This window comes from Acanthisitta chloris, unplaced genomic scaffold (assembly GCF_000695815.1).
Source record: "Acanthisitta chloris isolate BGI_N310 unplaced genomic scaffold, ASM69581v1 scaffold24342, whole genome shotgun sequence".
Classification (NCBI taxonomy): domain Eukaryota; kingdom Metazoa; phylum Chordata; class Aves; order Passeriformes; family Acanthisittidae; genus Acanthisitta; species Acanthisitta chloris.
This window is the reverse complement of record NW_008662510.1, coordinates 24,887-49,430: the sequence shown is the minus strand read 5'-3', so window position 1 is coordinate 49,430 and position 24,544 is coordinate 24,887. Positions and strand designations below refer to the sequence as shown.

Below are 24,544 nucleotides of genomic sequence, written 5' to 3'. Positions count from 1 at the left end.
GAAATTCCTGAAGGTTATGCTGTCTTCCCTCCCTCCCTTTCCAGTTCTGCAGCTTTCTTAATTTTAACCTCAGAAACAGGCTAGTTTCCTTCCTGGAAACACAACTCTGCTGAGAATTCAGGAGTTCAGTAACATTCACAAGAGCAATTAAAGCTCCACTTTACTTACCGAAAGGGCAAGCTTCAAACTTGCATCAAGAAAGAACTTCAGTTTGGGAAAATTACTACTTCCAGCATGAACTGCAGACTCTGCTTTAATTTGACATTGTCTTTTGTTTTATAATTGCACAAAGCAAACAAATTCTCTTCCTTCCTATGAGAAAAAATGGGTGCATCTGAAAGCCAAACTTCATGTTCACTCTAATTGACAATGGGATTAAGTTCAAGAGTATTCACTGGTATGATACAGAATTCCATAAAGAGAAAACATAGGATGTTAGTCACCAATGTTTTGAACAAATATTACTTTTCCAATCTTAGCCTTTGATCAATTAACCATGTAAGCTCTATAGTATCTAAAACCTGCATCATCTAAAAATGCCATTCTGTCAGTATTGCAAAAGCATGAGGCTGCACATCCATGCACAAATCACTTTCAAGATTCAGGCTAAAGCAGGATTGAAACATTCCAATACTTTTGCTAAATATTTTGCTAAATTTGCATAATTTTGCTAAATATTCAAATCCTGAAACAATCCATTTACACTTAAGTAGGTTGAAACTGTTGAGAAGTCACTGTGGAAACAGCATGAGGCAACATGGCTCTGACAGCTGGATGCTATTTCTGTGAAGAGGTCACACACAGCATGTGCATTAGGTGGCAAAGGGCAAAGAAACAGGTAAATCCAATATAGAGGTCCAACACAGCAGCTTTTAAGCTGTTAAGGTTAGTGCTCTCTGTCAAATCTCCTGTCTTAAAGGCCACTGGCTGAAGCAGCTTTGTAGAGAACTTTGCTCAACTCAGTACATCAGTTCCTTCATCAAGCACCGTTACTGCCAACTTAATTCCTTGTCCATACTTCACAGTGATGTAACAGACTTGACATCAATCCCCAGTACATTTTTCTACCACAGTTTCTAGTTAGGTTGCTCCAGATAACTTGCCTTGGAAATGCAACTGTCAAGTGGCCAATTCATCTGCTAGACATTAGATAATCTCTTTGGAGTGAGAAGGTATCCTGTGAATGCAACAGAAACTTTGCCAGGAGTTAGAACTTCATTGTATAGGAAGTCAGACAAAGACAGTGAAAAGATGGGATCAAATTAGTCAAGATGATTAGCAACCATCATCAGCTTCATGATAAAGAGTTAAACAGACTGCACACACTTTGGAGGGAAAAGGGGGTTGAAAGCAGCACAACCACTGGCAAAGTATATCCAAGATGGAAACTTGACAGGAGGCTTAATAGGAGAAATGAATGGACAGCCCAGAGAAGGCTTCAAATAGCCTCAGGAATGTGTATGAACCTGATAAAATTAATGAAGATATTATATTGCCTAATCCAACTGATGTCTCATTAAAAGAAAATAGGCAAAGAGATTTGAGTCCACTTAGATGAGTATATTAAAACCTAGCACTGCTGTAACAAAAGGATCAAAGACACATGTAAATGGCTGTTGAAACTCCTAAACCTTTGCCCAAGCACGCTATGCCCTTGACATAAGGGAGATATTATGCTGACAGACATGTATGCTGGGCCACATTATAGCTCTCTTAAGCTCTGTGTGTGGGCAGCAGCCAGTAGAGGATGATTACATATCTCCACAGATAAACCTTAAGTACCTAAACATTTGGGTTCTGCAACCCTTGTGCAGGCAGAAATCCTTGGACATGGGTAGCCTGAGCTCTCGTTGAAGCTGCCACCATTCCTAATGAAGCAGGTGACAGCTGGGATTAGTGTGCACCTCAGCTAACTTCCTCAGGATGTGGGCAAGTTTTCCCTCTGAAAATTAACTCACTCCCATCAGAACACCTTATATTGCATATATACCATCATACTGCACTACATTCACATGCTGCTTTGCAGCTCATAGCACCCTCTTGAAAAAAGAGGCAAAGAGTTCATATTTATGTACTTAAACTTTATTTCTTCATAATTACAAGCTATTGTTAGAATTTTTAAACAAAAGGGAAGTCTATAAATAGAGGCTAATCCCACCTTAACAAGTTGTTTTTAAAAAAAACAAACAGTTATAACTTCATAAAGTAATGCCATTTAGCTCACAGCAGTGGTTTGTTGGTAGTCTGAGTAAAAGTACTATAGTCAGAGTCAGTAACATGAAATGTAACATCAAATGACTCAAAACTTTAAATTCCATAAAGGAAAGCAGGAATATATATATAATATATACATATAATATTGTGTTGGTCCACTGAGTATACATTTTAAACAAAAGATAAGAAACTATGTCATCCAGTTATGCATATGATTTGCAAGATTAGTGTACACTCATTACAAAGATGTATAAGATAAGTTATAACTATGTAATACTTGCAAAATTTTAAGTTACTTTTTTTGAGCAGGTGTTTAAATGCTCATTTCCCAGTGCAATAGAAAAACCTCCCTAGTCAGGTTACTCATTTTTCCTGAAGAATTGAAAACCCTCAAACTCATGCAACAGCAGCATTGATAGGTAATGGGAAAAGCCTAAACATACTGAAGCATGGCTGAGTTCTCCTCCTCTGCCCCAGTGCTGTGTGTTGAAACACTCTGAGTTCCTCAAAAGAAATACCACAGGTCAAAAGTGCAAGACAAAAAACCCCTCCAGATGTTTATGCTGCTGCCATTCACTTTATTTAGATAGGGCACAAGATGATGACTTTTGGAATTATTTTAATGAAACTGATTCTCCAAGCAGAGTTCTTTCCAAATGAACAATAAGTTATTTTCATTAAGTTATTTTCATTAACATTCTATCAATCCTACTCTGACTCAGTGACCATTCAGAAATCATTCAGTTTAAGGTGCAACTATCAGTTGGCATTCAATAAATTACATATACAGAAAACAACTGTGGTTAAAAAAAAAAAAAAAAGAAGAAATCAGACTACCTGTTTTTTCTTTCTATTCTCAATTCTATTTCAAATGGAACTTATTAACTTGCCAGTTCAGCTGCATATTTCACAGGCAAAAGTGGCTCAAATAGCAGTGGGGTCTCACAATTTGACAGTCACCTTAGCCAACAGTAAATGCACATGAATCTTCAGCATCATTACTTTATAAAACAAAATAACAGGTCAGTCTTAAAACCTATGACCATGCAAGAAAAGCAACAAAAGCTTCAGAAAGACACGTTCTTTCTGATGTAGACTCCATGAAGATTATGTCAAATCCAATGTAAAATCTTCAATGAGGAGAAAAATCTATATGCATACATATAAAATAAAGCACTTCACAACTCTGGCATTACTAAAACCTCTTTAGAAGGATAAAAGGTTTCCAATGACTAACTGCTTGATGGGAGACAGTCAGCCATGGCAGAATAATTGCTGTGTTCACTTTATGCTCAATTACCAACTGCTGACAGATTACAGTCAAACTACAATCTCTCTATCTGCATTTTAAAATGATTTGCTTTCAGCTGGGAAAAGTACTTTGTTCTCCTGAAAACTTGAGAGAAATTGAATGCTAAACTTCAGTTATTCATTCAAACAATAACCAAAAGGATTGAATTTAGCAGAAACATTCACGTCACTTTCAGAAATTTGAAACCTTTCATAGTTTCTTGTATATATGCATTTTCTGATTAACATTTAAATAGGTTAGGTATTCAGGAAAAGGGACAAAACAGTTTACATAAGATAAAATCTTGTTCTAAACTTCATGCTTCAGATATTTCAGATTTACTGAGTGCAATAGCCAGTTCCAAGTCTTCTTGCTCTTGCTGTTTTAGTCTTGCCAATCTTTCCTTCTCTTCTCTTTCACTTTCCCTCTTAGCCCATTCAATCATGTCTTCCTCAGTAGAATACTGCATTTTTAAAAGACAAAACAAACCAGATTAATCACACAGTGATAACTATTACAAGTCCTCAGTTTAAGGCACAATTACAGTTTTACAGTAATTGCATATATTCTAATCTTCAAAATATTACTTGTTTTTAGTTGTAATACACTACTAAGATTAGCTTGGTCTATAAAAGAAGGATGAAAGAGACTATGCAAGAAAAACTTTGACTAAATCAGAAGAACATTTTGCAAAACACACCCCTATTCACACTGTAGGCCATCCTGACTGACCCTGCTTCCACTAGGGATGATTTTTCCAGGTGACAATGTCTACAAAAGTTTAGCTGTAAAGTGACTGTTTCTGCATGTGTAGATGAAAAAATACACTTGCCAAGAAGCAGCAAAACAGTAAGGTAACTGTACAATCAGAAGCCTAATAGCAATACAGAGAGAGGTTAACAACCAAAACAGATTCTTTCCATGTCTCTTGATGTGAACAAAATGGGAACTACATATCTGTGGTACAATGACTATAAATCAGAGACAGTTAAGGGCATTATCTTAAATACAATTCAAAAGACTATGCTAAAGTTTGTTTCTAGTAAACATGCAAAAAAATTAAGAGGCAGGTGAAGGCCATGTCTGCATGAATGTCCCAAGGTTAACTGAGAGGGTTATCATGACATACTCCAGGCAGTCTCTGCCTTGAGCTGCTGCTTGGGGGAATAAATTCAGAAACACATGAGTCTTCTCCACACTTCACTCAGTATTTCCAGTAACTGCAGCTGAAAAAGAATACTTTTTCCTTCATAAAGACAATGAACATTTTTGTTTCTCTCCCACATTCTCTCTTCCAAACTGGCTTCTTGGTCCCTCCAATAACGCAGACCAATAACCACATTTCAGAAGTTATCACGCTACATGGCACAGCAACCACTGCAAGTCTGCTTTGAGAGCCTGACAACCCTCACTTGACTTCAATCAAGCACATAGTTTATTAGGCCTGAACAGAAAAAAAAGCAGGATGGTCAAGATACTGTAAATGCAAATTGCATTTAACAGGTATCAGGCTTGGGAGTGAGATGATGCCTTTCAAAACTCCTACTTGCAAAAGCTCAAAAGAAAAAAAGTAATATATAGGCATGCACAAACCTGTAGATTTGCTTCTACTGCTTGGACACCGCGACTTCTATGAAATGGATTCTGGTTATAAAGAGACACTTACTGCTTTTTACTTCATTGTACGCAATCTGGAATTTACTCGCCATTCAAAACTCATCAGATTATTTTTCATTACCATACACTGTTATGAGGCTGTTTATCACAATTTCAGTACACTAAAATTACAACAAACACTTCAGCAACAGCTAAATCACCATCACACCTTTTCTTTTACTTGTAATTGGACAGTTAACAGTGTGCACATTATAGATACAGAGCTTAAACGTGTTGCATGTGCTGATAAAATGGATAATCCCCAGAACACAGATATTTATGGAGTCCCATTTTCTATAAACTGTGAGGCCTGCAGGAAATGACTCACAAAAAGCAATGCAATTTAAACACCAACTACAACATTTTGCAGTATTTTGTTTTAGGACAGCCTCAGCTGTAAACTAAATGTAACACTGCTTTAGCTAGAAGCAATATCCCTTTCGTACATGGGATATGTTTAGATATTTGAAACTAGACTGAAGACTTCAGCGTGAACAATTCAAAGTTGCCATTATACTGAAACAAACGGAAAAAGGGTTTACTCACAGTACTGAAGTTTGCAAAATTGTTGGGGTCAGCCTCTTTACTGATGCTGGTGGGAGCAAATGGATCACAGAATGGATCTGCTTCTTGTTCTTTGGGCATGTCTGGGGTGGGGAAAGGCTGAAATGGGTCGCTCGGTTTAAAGGAATCTGAAGAGTCTATTTGATTGATAGGTCTTTTCCCTTAGATTGAAATGAATTTAAAATGAATTTAAGATAGCAGGTAATAACATGCCAAAACTAGTTTAAGAAAAAACAATTTAAAAGCTACTTGGAATGCAGCACCTTCCCATAAACTAGTGGAGTTGCAGTAACTTCAGAGGAAGTGCTGCCGATTTTAAAAATGAGGGTATGGTCATAGTTTCTCAAAGGTTAATCAGGTAAAAAGGAACTAATTTACACTAATGATTCACGAACACAGTTAAATATTAATTATTTTGGAAAGAGAATTTCTAACAGTTTTGAGGTCTATTCTATCAGTACAGTATTTTTTTCTGCTTGTGAACTGGCTGTGACCATTCCAGGAAGGCTCTTTTATTATTTGTTTGGATCAAGTTGACACAATTTCATTCAGAGACCGGAAATACATTACAGTATATTTGTAATTCCTCAAACCACTAAGTCCTATCTATCCTAACACCAGGAATTTCTGTCGTTGAGAACAAAGGAGTATGTTAACAGGCAATCACAGGCTGAACTACCTTGTTAATTCTTGCCTAAGTAGCTGCAGATATAACAGAATCAGGGACAAGTCCCCACTTATTTCCTTCTTTTTTCAGCTCAACTCCAGCCAGTTTTCAACACCTCTGAGGACTTTAAACCAAGTATTTCTAAGAACAGTTAAGCTGAATTTCATCCCACCATTCCTTCTGTATACTACTGCTTACAGAAGAGGTGTCAGTGCACTTTCTTGAATTCTACTATCAGGTTCTGCAAGTGGTTCCACTTATGATGGCATTTTTAAAATGGTCTTTTAAAACTTGCTTCTGTTGCCATTTTAGACTAAAACTGCAGAACTGAACCAAAGTGCTTATTATTTGGCACATCACTATTGCAAGTCAGTCTAAAAATTAGTTCATAAGACTAAAAGAGATTCTCATTTGGCAATGATTTAGAGACTATCCCCTTGGGAACATATGATTTATGTAGACACTGCCCAGATAACTTTGCCATGATAGCTCTCACTCACTGCTGATGTTCTATCTATCTATCTATCTATCTATCCATCCATCCCTGATGATGATATTGTGGCTGCGCCATCCCTGGACGTGTTCAAGGCCAGGTTGGATGGGGCTTTGAAGAACCTGGTCGGAGGGGAAGGTGTCTCTGCCCATGGCAGGGGGGCTGGAACTACATGGTCTTTAAGGTCCCTTCCAACCCAAACCATTCTGGGATTCTGTGACTGGCAAAAAATGTCTACTTCTTGAATCATGTGAGAGAAGCACCTCCAAATGACATCCAGGGAATTTTACTTCTGCATGGGAAGAATTATTAATTGTAATATAAAATAGACAATGTACAAATCTTCCCCAAAATCAAGAAATGGGGGTGCTTATCAGTGTCTAGAGAGGCAACAGGATTCAGAGGCAACAGCCCTTCTACACACTGTCCAGTAATGTGAAGAACAACGAAAAAAATTTTGGGGCATTTCTCTGAAAAAACATTCTCTTGTTTTGAATCAAACCAAGGGAGTAATTAAAAATAAATACATTTAAGTATCTCCATTTTTATTTCCATTAGGAAAATAATTGATTTGGAATGGTTATCAAGATAACCACATTTTTAACTGTGCATATCAAAACAGGCTACTTTTTTCTAGTCATCTGTTGCTAAGGTTGTTGCTGTTCTGCATTCTCCAAGTACAGCATGTCACAGCCACTCCCATGCAATCAGGTCAGAAACTCTGTTTAAACAAGGACCACCATAGAGAAAACACTATCAAATATTCAAACTATCCTCACTTGCCGTGTCAGCTGTTTCAAGGTTATTTACAATGAAATTGATCATTTGCAAGGCATGAGCATGAACCAAGTCTCACACCAACTTCAGAAATTAAACATCTGAGTTTAAACTTTAGCATTAACACTCCTGTACCTCCTGTGTCCCCATTCTTTTGAGGGAAAGATTAATACATGTTTAAGTTTTATGCTACAGTTTTTCCAAACACCTTAAGATTCATCTATATAGTGTAACAGTGAAAAGAAATGATGCAGTAGAGTTGTTAAAGACAATGAAACAGTGGACAGAAACTTACAAAGGAATACTAGTAACTTATTTTCCTATCTTTGCAGATAAAATTGGGAGTGAGGAGTCTGTTGTAACATGGGCTTGGTGCAACCACAAGAAGGTGTTGTTATCTATAATAATCAATAGCCTTTTCTGGCAAGCAGAGTTGATTGTGTCACGGAGTATCCCAGAGGACTCTGCTATCACTGGAGAGAAAATAGCCCAGGAAACTACAGACTTCTGGCAAGACCACCTGGAAAAAGTTAATCTGAAAACCTAAGACAGTCATTTAACCCTATTTAATTCATTTTGCATTAAACCCATAGGTTTTGCAATGGATAAAACATGCTAAATTCTCACTTTCAGCATGAGTTAATGCAAGAGTCACAGTTTATCGCATTAGTAACCATTTAATTTGCAGCTATCCTGTGTTCCTGCAGATCCTTGTAATAAGTCTTTTTTCCTGTTTTCTAAATCCTTTGTCTCTTCAAAAAAACTAAGATCCCAAACACCATGCAAAACTTAACTCTGCAGAAAGATCAGGAGATCAGGAATGAACTTGTTTCACATCTTGCTCATTCATTTTAAATTCAGACCCTTCACCATCCCCTCAGAATTACTGTCCCACTGCCAACATTGAAGCAGCTGATTGTTAACCACATCCCAGTGTCAGCTCTTACCAGGTGGTGGTGGGCAGGGCCTGGTGGGAGTTCCTGTCTTAGGGGGCAGTGCAGGAGGAACATCTTCATTTTTAGCTGGTGGTTCCTCAAATAAGTTTTTAGTTATGATCACAGTGCTGACAGAACCTGATGTGGAAGAGCTAAAGGGATCCTCATTGTTGGCCTTCAACAAAGAAAACAGCAACATACACATTTTCAGTGCACTGCTACTATACATTTCTCTTCAATAATGCAGTATGAATTCAGAACTGGAAGTCTGGACTAAGACAAAACAAAATACTTTTGTTGACTTTTACACATATAATCCACATACTCCAGAAGGTTGAAAACAGAGCAAAATCAGGAATGGTTAGTGTGTATAGCAATATAAAGTTGAATGCAGCTAAACGTGCAAGACTTAATACTTTTACTATTAAACTCACAAATTTAAAAATAAATACATTATAATAGCCCTCCAAATACAGAGAAAATGCTTATAAAGCCACAAAGATTACACTGCAATCCTCACAGTGGAACTGCAGGACAATTTACTATCAAGACCTCTTTTTCAAGGAAGTCAGCCATTATAAATTTTTAGTAGTGGCAAAACTGTAACGAAATTGTTGGTAGAGAGAGTGAGCTCTGCCTTGTCACTGCAGTTTCATGCTTCTTCTATGAGAAGCAGCAGTTTCACATTACCTTTGACAGTGTGCTGAAGTCAGCAAAGCCACCTTCAAAGGATTCACTTCCAAACAGAGAGGCAAAGGGGTCTGCAGCTAAACACACACAAATCAGGCAAACAGAATGAGATTAAAAGTTAAATATGAAAGACACTGAAAAAAAATCCCACAACACAACAGCACAACTCTGATATATTTTGCAGCATAGCCTATTCCAAGTGGAGTATTTTTATGAGGCGGGCACTTTGAGCTATTAAGTAGCTTTTACAAAATCTCTCAGTGTCAGCTTCCAGTTAAAAACAATAAATCTCCTGGAAAGGGAGTAATTCAAAAGAAATGCTGGTGTTCTGGTTTCCTCCATTAAAAAAAGTTAAATTCCACTGGAAGTATGAAACAACCATAGTACTGGATGTTTTGCTGAGATACATGTACGTATACACACAGAGGTACTTTTTGTGTGCATACACCCATAAATATACATATACAGACACATATATGTATATATGAACATGACAAGAGCTCACTTCCGAGTGCAGAATCAAGTATCTGAACCTCTTATCATCTCAATCTAATTCAACAGGGCCTTTTCATTCTCCTGTGCCTCAAAGACTGCTGTTCTGCTGTAGAGCAACAAGTGCAATACTCACTTCTGCATCTCTAGAAAACACCATTTTCCCCTACAATTAAACTGAATAGGTTTAGAATACAAAAATCACACATGAATTCATGTTTTGGATTATCACCTGTCAGTGCAGGAAAACAGGAGATAAGAGTCTTCACTAAAGTATCTTTAGCCCTCAGATGAGTGAGGGTCATAGCAAAACAGAAGGAGCAAACTTTAGCATTAAAAGATCTTGGAGTAGTTGCTGTATCCCACATCTCCTCTTGTAGTACGAAGCCATCTTGGATGTTAACTTAGAAAGCAACGTGAAATCTCTGAAAACAACCCTAATGGGAAGCAGTACAAACCATCCAAACAGTCCAAACACTTAGATCAGGATATTGTACCAGTTTTAGTTAAAGCAGAGGAACATATTTTGTGTAATCAGTCTTCAGTGACACATGCTACAGACAAGGAGTCAGATTTGGTTTATAAAAATCCCCCTCTGCAAACTGGCACCTTGTGTCTTACTTTACAGGAAAATCCAGAAAACATGGGAAATCCTTAAAATAATCTGTTGCAAATTCAGTTAAAAGACTAGAAACAAACGTAAGTAAAAGCAAATAAATATAAACCCCAAGAAGTCTTGATGTGTATAATCTACTTTTACCTAGATCATTTGATGTAGTAACAGTTGTTCCACCAGGAGCAAAAGGGTCATTCTTCTTTGATATCTCTGTCTAAAATAAAAAATGCCTTTGGGGAAATTTGTTTTTCAGCTTTAAAGATTCCTCAATCTAAGAATACAATCACCATTTATTTTATCTTAGAAGCTTTAATATAAAATATTTTGGAAGGAGCTTTTATCAGCATCAGCAAACAAGTCTGTTAATAGAAACTCCTCCTCACTGTTTTGATTAATGTTTTCACAAGATGGAAAAAAGATACAATACGTGCAACATACTTGGTAACCACTAACGCAATACTTAAGAATATCTACCACTCATTCTGGTCTCAGATTTCTACAAGCACAGCCATCTTCATGAAGATATAACTACAAGATACCAACACTCCAGAGGTGTGTGCTAAAGCATTTAGGATGAATGCATAACTTCATAAGTGCAGATCTCAAGAATCTACTGCTAATCCCACACCAAGCTCTGACCTCTCTTGTACTGCTCTTATTAGCAGACTATAATATGACCAAGAATTGGTTATATCAGAACATCAAGACTTTGGAAAGAATAGTGTACCAAGTATTAAAGATTGTAAAAACCTAATTTTTAAGGTTAGAGGTGTAGGCTGTGGTGTGTAATATGACCTTGAGATCTGCATAACATGCACAACATGGGGAAGGAGAACACCACCACCCTTAGGTGCAGTGATTTCTCACTCTTGGCTGCTGTGGGTGCACCTCAGGCACACTCTACAGCCACTTAACTAGCCTCCTAATCCACATGTATCTTAAGGTTTTAGGTATGTCTATGTATATTTTATACACACACAAAACTGGAAGTGAGGCATGAACAGAAACAGCATCAAGAAGGAAAGGAGATGGCAAAAGAATGGAGACAAACTTAATGACATGAAGAATTTCAGCTGCTTAGATTGTTTGCCTAGCAGTTTTAAATATTACATATTCAATACGTTCTAGTCTACATCAGAGAGGGGTTTATGCCCAACTCTATCTTATTAAAGGCTCAAGACTATTCAATACCAGCTCAGTTATAAAGTGAACAGCTAAAAGTTACACCAAATATACTTGAAAGAGGTACATTAAGTAAAAATCTCTGTATTGTAAGAGGACTTCAATGACTTCTTACCAAAAAAAAAAAAAAAAAAAAAAGGAACAACACAAAACACACTAAAACCCAAACATACACCTACAGAACAGTTTGACTTTTGTGAGTGGAAGCCCTATACCACATCAGATTTCATATAAAATACAGAACATAATTATTGATCCTACAGGGTGTGGAGCAAAAACCAAGTGTCTCAACATACATAACTTGGTGAGATTAATCTTGGATTTCTTTCCATCTTTAGTACTTTCCACCAACTGCCAACAGAGCATTGTCAAATGCTCTTATCTGTGGAGCAATGAAGCTCCACATTGAAATATTTAAAAAATGCTTTCATTTTTACTTCTATTTTCACCTGTGACTATTTCTAGAAAATAGGACACCAAAGAAAGACAAGACAGAGCCAGGGGATAAGAGGTAACCTTTTATCTACACCACTTCTGAGTATCAGTTTCTTAAGGCATATCCAAATGTACAAAATAGGTTCCTTTGTCTAAATCATATACAGAAGGAAGTAAAAGGTATGATACCAAACTTACTGTGATATTACTACTGTTGTCTGCAGTGCTAAATGGATCAGTACCAGCAGTCACAAAAGGGTCACTGGAGGATTGTTTGAAAAAACAGTCAGCTGCAAAAGGGTCTGAGCCTTTGAAGGGATCACCACCAAAGGGATCTAAAAAGTAAATATCTCCTTAACATTTCTGCTAGCTTTACTTAACTTGATATATTAAAAGCTAAACAATATGGGGTTTTTTTCATACTGCTACAAAGTGACATATTTAAGACCAAGGACCTTTGAAGCATGACATTCATAAGTGAATAATTTGTATTCTGTGATTCAAAACATGAGACAAGCCAACATTTTGTGCACATCACCAAAACAGTGGTTCAGTTCCAGAATCATCTGAGCACACACTGCTTCTTTAACCAAACCCCTAATAATAAAGCATTTTACATAGTTAAGAACTCTGCTACCCTCCTCTCCTTCACTCCCCAAACACAATTATGGCACTTGGTGCTTAATGCTATTTTGCTATTGCTTTCCCACTGGTTATTTTCCTTTTCTCCACCAATAACTCCATTCAGGACTGAACAAACAATGCAATGACATTGCCTATCCAGTCAGCCTAAATAGAGACTTCCCACCTTTTCAGTACTTAGTTCTAAAGAAAGTTGGTAAGTTAAGAGCCTTTTAAAGAGTACAGTCCTACTTTGCATACAAAATGGGCAGCAAGAGTTTGGGGCCTTCTGTTCACCACCTTCACATACTTAAGTCCCAACTAAGGGTACTTCCAACAACAAGACAAAGTTCACTGGCAATGGACTTCTGTGAAAAGCTTTAACACAAGTGGCCAGCTGCTACTGCCATGTATAGCCCGTAGGGACTTTTTGTGCCACTTCCACCTTTTTTTCCTCTCAAGTGGTGACACTTTTCCCCACATACTAGTAAGAACCATTTAGAAAAACAAACACACTACAAGTTACAAAGTTACTTACCAATTTTTCCAAAAGGGTCATCTTTGAAGGGATCACCTGTTTTAAAAAAAGCAAATACTCACTATGCAACTTGTTTCCATCATGAAGCACATACAAAAGCAGCCATCTCCAAGCTGCATTTCTCTTGGCTATTGTACACAAACACACACATTCTGCAGTATTTCCCCCTGCACTAACTCAGGCTGATAGAAGCTAAGTCCCAGCTTTCATTAATTCTCACAGGCTCCGTGCATGGCAGCTCCTAAGGGTTCATTTCTGTACAGAATGCACCATTCCAACTGCATCAGTTCTAATTCCTCATCTACATCTGGGAGACAGACACACTCTCTTAGCTCTAGGTATCTACTCCTGAACATACTGAGCACACAAAGCCCAAGATTTTGGCTACTAACAGACATACCTTTCCCCTCTGAAAGAAAGGCCTTGCCACATATTGTAAGAAAGACCACTTCAATATAAACTCCAAGCAATATCTACACAGAAACGTTCAAGCTGCTCTACATTAGTTTAATTTATTCATTAAACATATCTGCACTGACATTCTTTCAAAAGCCAAGTGATCTGAAACAAATTGAGCTTATTTTCCTTTCAAAGCAATACAAGCTAAATTGATCAGGCCATGTTGATTCTGAAAGCATGTAAAATCATATTAATGTGGCTGAAAACATCTGCTTCAGCACTTAATTCAAATTAACTCCCCTTCTCCAACTGGCTCCATACAGGCACATCATTTCTTCCATAAAAATTAAAAGCAGAGCAACAGCATTTGTTGGCAAGTTCTTAAAATAAAGCCCAGCACTTCCCCAAGACAAGCAGATGGTGCAGTTCCACATTAGCTTTTTCTGAGTGCCAAACTCACCATAAGTAGGCCACAGCCATTCATTCTCAACCACCCACACCCTCCCCACACCACAGCTCAGTGAACCCTTTGCTGACCTGTTTGTGGATTTGTGCTGTAAATTAGCTTAGTGATACCACACGTAGCATAAGTGTGGTCACACCTTAATGGCCAAAATGCCACCAGGGCAGGGGGAGGGAGGGGTTGGGGTAAGAGAAGTAGTCAGGAGGAGCAGTGAAAACCAGGTGCAATTTTCACCGCTAAATGGAAAGTCCAGATCAAGAATGGAGAAACACCCCAGAACACTCATTTCTATTTTTGCAATGGTATTGAGTTCTGTCACTCTCACATCGTCAGATTTGTTCTGTAAAGAACAGTTTCAAGGTGAGGACTAGTCTGATGTGTTCACACAAGACCTGTTTCTGCAAATCTGCACTTAGAGATGTTTACTTACTGCCAACAAAAGGGTCAGACTGGAAGAACTCTAAGCTGGCTTCAGAAACTAGATCAGGCAGAGGATGAGATTCAGCATCAAATGGATCTTCCTGGGCAATGCAAAAGGAGAGAAAGGTATTAAATTTTTAAGACTTGCAGGATGGAAAACACTTATGTCATCTCCTGTTACCATTTAGTGGTTTCTTCAAGCTTAATGCAAAGAGACAGCTGAAATTCTACATAATTCATCAATGGAGATCCAAAATATTTCTCAACAACAACTTGATTGCTATACAAGATGAATGTTTTCATCACATCACTCTCTGAATAAAAACAATAAGAACTGACAATTTTATTTCTCTAGTGTTATAGGACCATGATGCAAACCTGAAACAGTTAAGCCAGGATTTTTTTTAACTCACTTTTTTGGTAATAGTTGCAGCTGGGGTTTCTTTCTCTTCTACAGCAGAGGCTGCTGTTTCTGGACTATTCCTTATCTGTGCAAGGATAAAAGCAATTCACCATAAATAAGTAAATACAACACTGCACAATACAATGTTAAGTATTAAATAGAATCCCAGAATATACTCAAGAATATTTCAAGAGGTTCATACTTATTATAAAACATCATGAAGTGTTCCATATAATCCCTGTGAAAGTTCTAAAAAAATAAATCAACCAAGAATCTACTGGGACATAAGGAGGAACACTTAAAGTAAGACAGCTTTGTATTTTCTTTACTATTCCTCATTCCATTCTTGCTGCACCAAAAGGAGACAGCTGCTCTTCTCCAATGCTAATTCTGCTATTCAATTTGTGATACGTTGCTTTAGAAACAAATATAGAAAAGATTTTAATGCCTCTTTCCAGGCAAGCTAAAATTACTTCTTTTCCTGCTTATGAACTTTCAGACTGTGGAAACATAGTTCCTCAGAAAAACACCTGAAATTTCACTTGTGCAAGTGTTTAAAAACGTAATCAATCTTAATACTTCTTAACTTATTCCAGCTTCACAGCTGCATTGTAACATGATCAAACAGGCAAACACTACTCACTGAAGACACACTGTTTGTTTGTTCTTCTTCTGCTATACTTTCCCTTTCTGCATTCTCATTAAGGTTAGCAGTTTCACTGCTGCTGTTGCTAAGGCTAGAATGATCCACAGTTCCATTAACAAGTGTATTGTGTGCCTGAGAGTGCCAATTAAATTGGTTATTTTCCAATTCTTTCAGCTCAAGAAGTTTAGTCTGCACCTGTAAACAGAAATAGAAGTACATGCATCAGTATGGCAGCACAAAGAAACCAGTGTATGACCATCCCCTCCAAATATAACATGGAAGATACATGTCTGAAAGTCTTATTTTCAAAGGCAAATATAGAAAAAACAGCTTGTTCTTTCAATCAAAGTGTGAAATTTAAGAGATAAAGAGAAATCTGATTTAGCAGAGGTGCAATATGGTTGAAGGACAGACCTGAGAACCTTCTGCCAAGGAAGCAAACTGCATCCCTGGCAGCATTGAGAATTGTTGCTTTGTTTCTACTCAAAAACATAAAAAAACTTGTAGCTTTCAGGAGTTTTTTGTTTGTTTAGTGTTGCTGGGCTTTTTGGTTGGGGTTTTTTTTTTTTTTGTTGGTTTGTTGGGTTTTTTTGGTGATGGTTGTTCTTTTAATTATGTATTTACAACTGCCTTCAACTCTCAGTTGAAAAGGCTGCTTTATCAAAATTCTCATCTTCCAAGAAGACAAATTACGTTATCTTCCCCCACATGACTTCTCAGGTCTCCAAACTCCACAGTGTATCTTCCTAAGCAGACACTCACATCCACATGTTATTATTTCAGCAACATGCTCAGTGCAGTGCCACACAGCAAACATTTATAACCAACCTGCCAGTTATGAAGAAATTACTGGATGTGGCAGATTATGCAGAAGAATGAACATAGTTCAGATATTTAGGTGCTTAAATCCCACTGAATTCAGCTAGGCCAGTCACCTAAGAAAAGTTTTCACTGCACGAGACAACACCAGGTGTCTCTGAAATACACTGACTTCATATCAACCATTAGATAACCTTGCCTAAAGCATCTACTGTTCCTTATTTGTGAGCCAAGAGCAATAAAATCAGGAATACTGATGTAAAACTTATTAAAAAAGAGTCTGTAGGACAGTGAAGCATAACCAGGTATATTATCAGTCTCAAATCTGTTCGCTGCAAACACCTCTTGACAGTACACAGACACTGAAATAGTATAACCTTCTATGTCTGATGAAACAATGGAAAAATCCATTTGTTTACTTCTCAGTTCCCAAAACTAGAAGCCAAATTGAAAAATCATGAATGTTATAAGCCTTTTCAAGAGAAGACAATGTTCTTGCATGAACTCTAGCAGTAGAAGGATTTCTTTCCAAAACATATATAGTCAGCAAGCTACAGATACGAATTGTGTGCAATGACCAACCCAAAAGTCTAGGTTTCCAATTTCACAGGTAGGCTTTGCCTTTTGTTTTTAACTTGATAAGGATGTGACTAGCTAATACATTAGACAGCTGGCAACACAGAGGAGGAGAATGATGAGGAAAAGATGTGCAAGCTAATATGTCACTGAAGTAGTAACAAGTCACTGTTTACAGACAGAAATTGAAAGTGTTGCACACAACAGCACAGGCCTTAAAAACCAGTGCAGCCAGCTCTCTGCTTCTCACTACCTAATCTCAACCCAATTTATCGTTACATTCACCTTAGTTTCTCCCTTCAACAGTGCACTAAGTAAGAATTATCAGTAATTTTATACCAGCCTCACATCAATTGAAGAACAGTGAGAGTGTGCCCCAGGCCATGGCTGAGGATGGAAACTTCAATAACCACTGCACACTGAGAATTGAAGTCTGCATTATCCATTTTTCACTCATAACATTAAGACAAATTATTTATGAAGTATAAGAAATTAATCCCTTTTATTAACAAGACTTGGGGTTTTTCTCATGATAGTTCATGATTTTTTCATCAAGTATCTTGAGAGACTTCAGTCAGCCTCTAAGAATCATACCATCTACCGCACAGAACACATGTTAGTAACTAAAGACATGAGCAAACAGTGAAGAAAAAAGAAAACAAGGCCTTCCCCTTAAGACAAACCACACTAAAGTTTGCCAGTTCAAAATATCTTTTGGGGGGTGGGTCTGTCACACTGCCTTACTGAATTGATTTCCTGTTGTGAATCCTGCAGATGTTGCTGAAGAGGTCCCAGCTGTGCTTTCCCTGACTCTATGCAATGCTCAAGCTCTGTAGTTTCTTGCTGCAGACGACTCAGCTCCTCTTGGGCTTTGGTCAGTTCATCTTCATATGCTGAGATCTTTGATTCCTGGCTTGCTATTTCAGTCTTCAGCATGGCAATCTGAAGTATGAACAGTGTTTCAAGACAAAAAAAAGGACCCAACAAAAAACCCACATCCAACCCCTCTTCAAAAACCAAACACTCCCAAACACATCCAAATACTATTATTTATCACCAGAAGAAGTAAAATTCTCATAGCTATTGCAGAGGTTATAGATCATACCCAAATGAATGGTTAATTCTCTACTGGTCTCAGTAAGAACAGTATATTTCAGCTGTTTTTCTGATCAACACAGATATTTCTAATATTGAAAAGATTATTTTAGACCTTAAGGAAATAAAACAATTTTATGTTAGAAAAAATTATGGAATATATTTTTAACCACTAAGAAAACAGTCCCAGTAATTACTGCTTCTAATTACATTTATATTGTATTATATTTTGCATTCTTTGTTTGCAAGTTCATCTCAGTATGGTTGTTGATACACTGATGATACTAAATTAGGAGATCACTGAAGTGAATGATGCTATGCTCTGTTGGTCACAAAACTTTGACACTCAGGCTGTTTATTTGTTAAAGGTTTTTCTCCTGCCCCAACAACTGTAACACTGCAAGGCCAACTTCTTCAAAATAAGGTATTCACTCTTCTAAGGGCCTTAGCCACCAGACCTTACCAAGTGAGCTTCCTCTGCACACTTCTGCCTGATATCATTGAGCTGCTCTTCCAACTTGGCCTTTTGCTCATCGAGATCATTCAGGGTTTCCTGTGCTTCCTGTTTCTGAGCTTGCAGCTTTTGCAGATTACTGCTCTCCCTCTTTACTTCATCTTGTAGATCCTGGAATAAAACAGATTAGCTTTACATTTGTTCCCTCTCTCCTCTTAACCACTAAATTCCACAGTACAAACTGCAGTACTAACTCAGATTTCAAAGTATCAGCGAATTATCTTGCAGCAGCAGCACTGAGAACTTGTTAGAGAAGCAAGTGTTCTCAAATTCTAATCCTATGACACAAATATAATCAGGTTATTTGCCTATTCTTTGGTAAACCTCACTGAAATATTGAGGGTCATGCCCCAGCACACAGACCAACTGTTTACCTCACAGGGAGGTTAGGGTTTCATTTTTAATCTAGATGTCCTTTTCCAGTCTGCTACATTGTCTCTGTCCTATGTTTTAGCAATATGTTTTACTGAGTTCCTTATTAAGGACATGGACCTGTTGGAGCCAGTCCAGAGGAGACAATGAAGATGCTCAGAGCACTGGACCAGCTCGTCTATGAAGACAGCCATGGGGAGCTCTGGTGGTTCAGCCTGGAGAAATGAAACCTCCAGGGAGACCTTAGAGCTTCTTCCAGGAGCTTACAAGAAAGTTGGAAAGGAACTTTTTATCCAGGCACAGAGTTACAGGACAAGGGGCAACAGCTTCACACTGACAGAGGGCAGGGTGAGACTGAATATTAGGAAGAAACTCTTCTCTGTGAGGGTGGTGAGGCACTGGCACAGGTTGCCCAGAGAAGCTGTGGCTGCCCCATCTCTGGAAGTGTTCAAGGCCAGGTCGGAGGAGGCTCTGAAGAACCTGGTCTAGTGGAAGGCGTCCCTGCCTATGGCAGGGGGTTGGAGCTAGATAAGCCTTAAGGTCCCTTCCAACTCAAGGCATTCCATGATAATGAAAATTCTTTATTCTGTTCCTTCCCCTTCAAAACCACACCGTCCAAAGTAGGAACTGGTTTCAGGAACATGGTAAAAGACCAAACCAGTGCATGATTAACCCAAATGCACTGCCTCCTAGGGAAAATTCCCCGACTCCGATTTTGCAAAAATCAGCCAAACCCTTATTTTCCATGTAATGGTATGGTAAGAAATGCACCTTTCATACACAGCAAAATATGGCACCTTTTGATTTATGAAACAGCAGTATGTGTTTTGTGTTCTAAGCACATTAAGTAGCATCATATGATAATTAGTTCAATTCTGAGCAACAAGAAAGGTTATATTTCAACAAGCTGCAGAGATAACATTGAAAAACATGTCAAGAAAAGAAATTAGGGAGAAGAAAGAATCGTCAAAGTCAAGAGGAAGAGATAATACAGGGAGATCAAAAAGGATTAATAAAAAAGGAAAAGTATTAGATAAAAGAGAAGATTGCAGCCTCTCTGAGAAAATATGGTAATAAAGGAAGAATCATCAACAACAATAAAAAATGAATAGAGATAACAAAAATTAAGGAAGATAAGAAAACAAGCAGACTTGAAATCCTGAGTAGATCACACATTTGTGTGCTGCTCTAAGCTATGAGCCTGCTGTCCTTTTTGGAGGTGTTTTGTTTGGGTTCTTTTTGGTGAGGAAGGTCTTTTATCCATGTGTGCTAACAGCTCCAGACAACAAGGACAGAAAAGCCAGATAGAAATAGAAAGGCATATGGTGCAGCAGTCAGATGCTAGGGAATTAGGTAACCTCGAGACAACTGGCAGATTACCTAAAGAAACATCATAGATGCTCTTATGTAAAAAAAACCCAAACCCAAATGCAAGCAAAAAAACCACCTCCAATCAAAATACAAAACACCCAAAAAAACCCAAATCAAATGTGAAGTTCAATAAAGGGTATGTGACTGATGTACAGGAGCCAGACGAGGAGAATTACTGGTTATTTCCAATCCATAAAACACAAACAGCTCCTACAGCAGCTACTGACTTGGGTAACTGGGACATTCTTGATCCATTCATTTTTTACATTGCTTTGAAAAGCAAGTATCAGCTGACAACACAAGCAATGGGGGAAAAAAGGAACAGCTGAAAGAGATTTCAGCCTCCTTTCTCGGAAAGGAAGCAAGAATTCACATACATATAACCTAAATATAGATCACCTCCACTCTGGTCTGCCCTAGGCACAGCAGTAGAGAAGCACTGAAGAGATCTGACTAAGCCTGATGGCTCCCAGAAGAGAAAAGAAGGAGAAAAACCCAACCAAACCCAAAAGCCATGGTGGTTTTTTGTTCACATATATTCACATAACCACTCCAAAATTAAAGGTTGGGGTAGATACAATACACACAATGGGTACAATACTCCAAAATGTCTCTTCATTAAATAAACCAGGCTCCAGCCAAGCCCTGATGTCAAAGAACACCTTCAGCACTGAAGCAGCATCTCAATGTTCAAGCACTGAGTAAGATTCTATATGAAAACCACTAACAAATTTGAGGTGGAACAAACTATCATTCTGATGGTAACAGTAATCCTTGTATTAGACTTAAGATTATTGTAACTCTCCATACTAATGTAGTGTAGGACAACGAGCATCTAGGGCTCCCTATTTCCACAGGTAGACAATGGATTTAATAGCTTGACAGTCTGTACTTCCCCAAATGATTCATGGGCTAGGAAGTGTTAAGTCTGACAGAGGACAGAAAAGTAAAACTTCACTGACTTTCGAATGGCATTGGTGCACTGTAACAAAGAGTAGAGAAAATCCAGATCTGAGAATACTTGGAAACTTGGAGTGTATAACTTGAAAAAAAAAAAAACCAAATTCTTAATCTTTGCTACCAAAGAGCTGATATTGAAACCCATCAGTATGCTTTTCCCCTTGCAACTCTTTTTCTGTCTTTGATTTTTGGTATCTACATAGTATATAATTTATTTGATAGAAGAAATACTGGCATTCTTTCCCTCCTCTCATACAAATCACTGGCCATGGCTATGTTGGAGATTGTAATTTGTATCCCTGTAAGGAATTCTGCTATTAGAAACATGGGAGTGTGATGTCCCCAAACTAGCTTGAGCCAAAGTGGCAGGTTAGAGCTCACTGGTTTTGTACATCATCTTTAGAAATGCCAGCATTAGAATAAAACCAGAAGGAAAAAAGCATGAGGTGAAGATATCCTTAATCTGTCACATTATTCTCTCAAGTTCTAGAAAGTTTGTTGAAACATCAGGTCCTCCAACAGTGAGAAGAAAGAAAGGGACCAGAGGCAAAGGGCCACCAGCCTAAATAAGTGCTGCAGCCATTTCCTGTTCAATCCTGACAGTTTCCCATTTTTCTGACGAGCCAATAATAGATTGCTCCTTCCCTGCAGACTGACAGAACTCTGTGACTCTATATTTAACAAACAGCTTGTGTGATCACTAAGAGGTTGAAGACCTGAGATAGTTGCTTCCAACTGCTCTAGATACAAAGACTCAACTGGTTCTGTGATTCTGCTGACCATGAAACACTGAACACAGCAGATGACACTGTAGCATTCAAGGTAAGGTTTTTATCTAGCTTCAAATACCTTTTGTGCAAAGAACTCAATCCTCACATGAACACACACCGATCCCACAACACACTAACAAAATCATCTTGTGTGCAAAGCCAGGCATACCCAGCTGAATTTTTAACAGTGTGAGAGGGAAGCTGCAGGGTGGGGAGGGGAAGGACCGCAGCACACAGGGATGGAATCTCAAGGTAAGGTTTTTATCTAGCTTCAAATACCTTTTGTGCAAAGAACTCAATCCTCACATGAACACACACCGATCCCACAACACACTAACAAAATCATCTTGTGTGCAAAGCCAGGCATACCCAGCTGAATTTTTAACAGTGTGAGAGGGAAGCTGCAGGGTGGGGAGGGGAAGGACCGCAGCACACAGGGATGGAATCACAGGCCAACTTCTGCTATTCCTGCAGCTGCTGGAGCTGTGACCAACAGCTCAGCATCTGATTAGCTTCTGAAAGGTCAGACTACTCATTAGCATCCAGGCTGTGAGGATATTAAATAGCAAAACACAAAATTCGCAACTGTTGTGACACATTAGCTCTTTTTCAGCCCAAGCAAAATGAAAATGCAGAAATCTGAAATATTGGCTCTTAGTCAGATAAGGATTATTTAAAATAACAGATTCCTAAAATAAATTTAGAAATAAATATAAGTGGTCAGATATCTCACTGATTTTTTTTTTTAAACAGCAACTTCAAATTTAGTTGAAATATTGCCTTGCAGCATTGAATTCAGAGCTTGGCTAGACTGTCAGCATCCTGAACACTGATGCTGACTGTGTCATTTTTAATGCCTGTAAAACACTTGTAAAATTTAAATTTTCCAATATTCTGGAAATCCAATGTCATGCTTTTAAAGAAAAATCAACAGACTCTTTTTAAAATTCACTTCTATTAGGCAAAATTAACTTGAGGCAACATTCCTCCCAAGCTGGTAATTACTGTGACTCTTAAGCAGCAGTCCTTTACACAAGCCCTTTTAACTCAGCCACTTAAGTCTATTAATTTACAGTGCTACAGTATCCTCTTTAGTTTTAACTATACATTAGATAGTCTTGCTTAAAAAAAAGTAAAAGAAATCTATTCTTTTGCGTTATTTTTCATTTCAAACTCCATGCAGTCTACATATCCTATAGGAGCTCACACATTCATATCAATATACACACCTATACCAACCCACATTTGTATAAAAATACACTGCAAAGTACATTTTTTTCCCATTTTTTCCCCTTAGCCCCCAATTCTTTTCTTTTCACTGGGTAAGTGACATGATCTAAAGCCTCAGTAAGCCCAGAGCCCTTAAAGCAGCACATGGTGCAATATCAGGTGCCCGAACAATAATTTTGTGTCTTATTTACCTGGACCTCACTTGTCCTTTGCTTGATGGTATCTTCTTTCTCCTTCAGGTCTTGCTCTACATTATTCTTTTCCCTAGAAGACCAGCAAACAATGCAAGAATACTTCAGAACATCAGCTACAGCAGGTACAGTTATCCAGCCCCCTAAGCCTGTATCTCTCTTTAAATACATTGTGAAACATTAAACACAAAAGATGTAAGGGATTTCTGCTTTCCAAATTATTTACAAGACAGAAGCCCACATAAGTGTTCTGCATAAACCCCCTGTCTTCCCACCAACTGCACTCCAGTGATAAGAATGGCTCAAAAACCAAGGGGGCGGGAGGGAGAAATCAATGAAATACTGTCTCCAGTGATCTCACTGTTGCTATGGAGCACTTGCCTAATGAAAACTGCTAGGAAAAGTGGGAGGGATTGCATCAGATTCCATCTATTAACCCCTGCAAACACAGTAATGCCTATGCTCACAGCAGCTAGAACACCTTTCCAGCAGGCCAGAGCTGATCAATGCCCTTTGCCTGCAAGGTTTAACACATGTCCCTTGGGCAGCTCCGGCAGCAGCAGGAGGCTGGAATCAGTCTGCTCAGCCTCCACATGTACTGATTTGCTGTGTCATATCAAGTCTGTCTCCACAGGCATTTATTCAAGTTTAAAAGTGACTACTGATGACAGGGGAATGGTCATCAATAAATTCTTGGCAGTCAGAACATAACAATGGCTTTAAGAAAGGGGGAAAAAACAACATACAACTCAGACATGTTCCTGTTATAAAAAAATCATGAGTGTTTCTCTCTAGACAGCATATGGAATCTTTTCTCCGCTCACAATGCGGAAAAACAATAAGCTATGCAGTTTTAACATTACCTTCTGTAGACATATATTTACTTTCAGAGAGATTTTGTTCATAAATTAGCACACAGTAGAAGTTAGAATTTGATAAACCTGATATTTCCAAATTAAATACCATAGTGAAAAGCAATAAATAATATTACTGGGACATACTGAAATTAAGGTAACTCCGTATTTTAGTAGCAGCAGACTGTTAATCAACCTAGAACTATTTATTTCATTGTTTACTCTTATTTAATAGAGAAGAAAGCACTTGTGTCTCTGAAGCAAAGCAGATCTATTTTAAGCTCTTTACT

The 24,544-nt window shown here is 38.1% G+C and overlaps 1 protein-coding gene across 1 annotated transcript; it reads right to left on the bottom strand.

Annotated features, from left to right (window-relative positions):
- Nucleotides 1-2,062: 2,062 nt before the first annotated feature.
- Nucleotides 2,063-23,709, bottom strand: EPS15 (epidermal growth factor receptor pathway substrate 15). The gene is made up of 13 exons (XM_009070632.1): nucleotides 23,401-23,709; nucleotides 18,456-18,617; nucleotides 17,642-17,839; nucleotides 15,500-15,697; nucleotides 14,867-14,941; nucleotides 14,464-14,554; nucleotides 13,172-13,207; nucleotides 12,211-12,347; nucleotides 10,540-10,609; nucleotides 9,288-9,364; nucleotides 8,610-8,772; nucleotides 5,708-5,886; nucleotides 2,063-3,968 (listed from the first exon to the last, which is right to left on the bottom strand). Exons 1-13 carry the CDS (start codon nucleotides 23,569-23,571, stop codon nucleotides 3,822-3,824), a joined length of 1,704 nt encoding a protein of 567 aa, XP_009068880.1. The 5' UTR covers nucleotides 23,572-23,709; the 3' UTR covers nucleotides 2,063-3,821.
- Nucleotides 23,710-24,544: the final 835 nt, after the last annotated feature.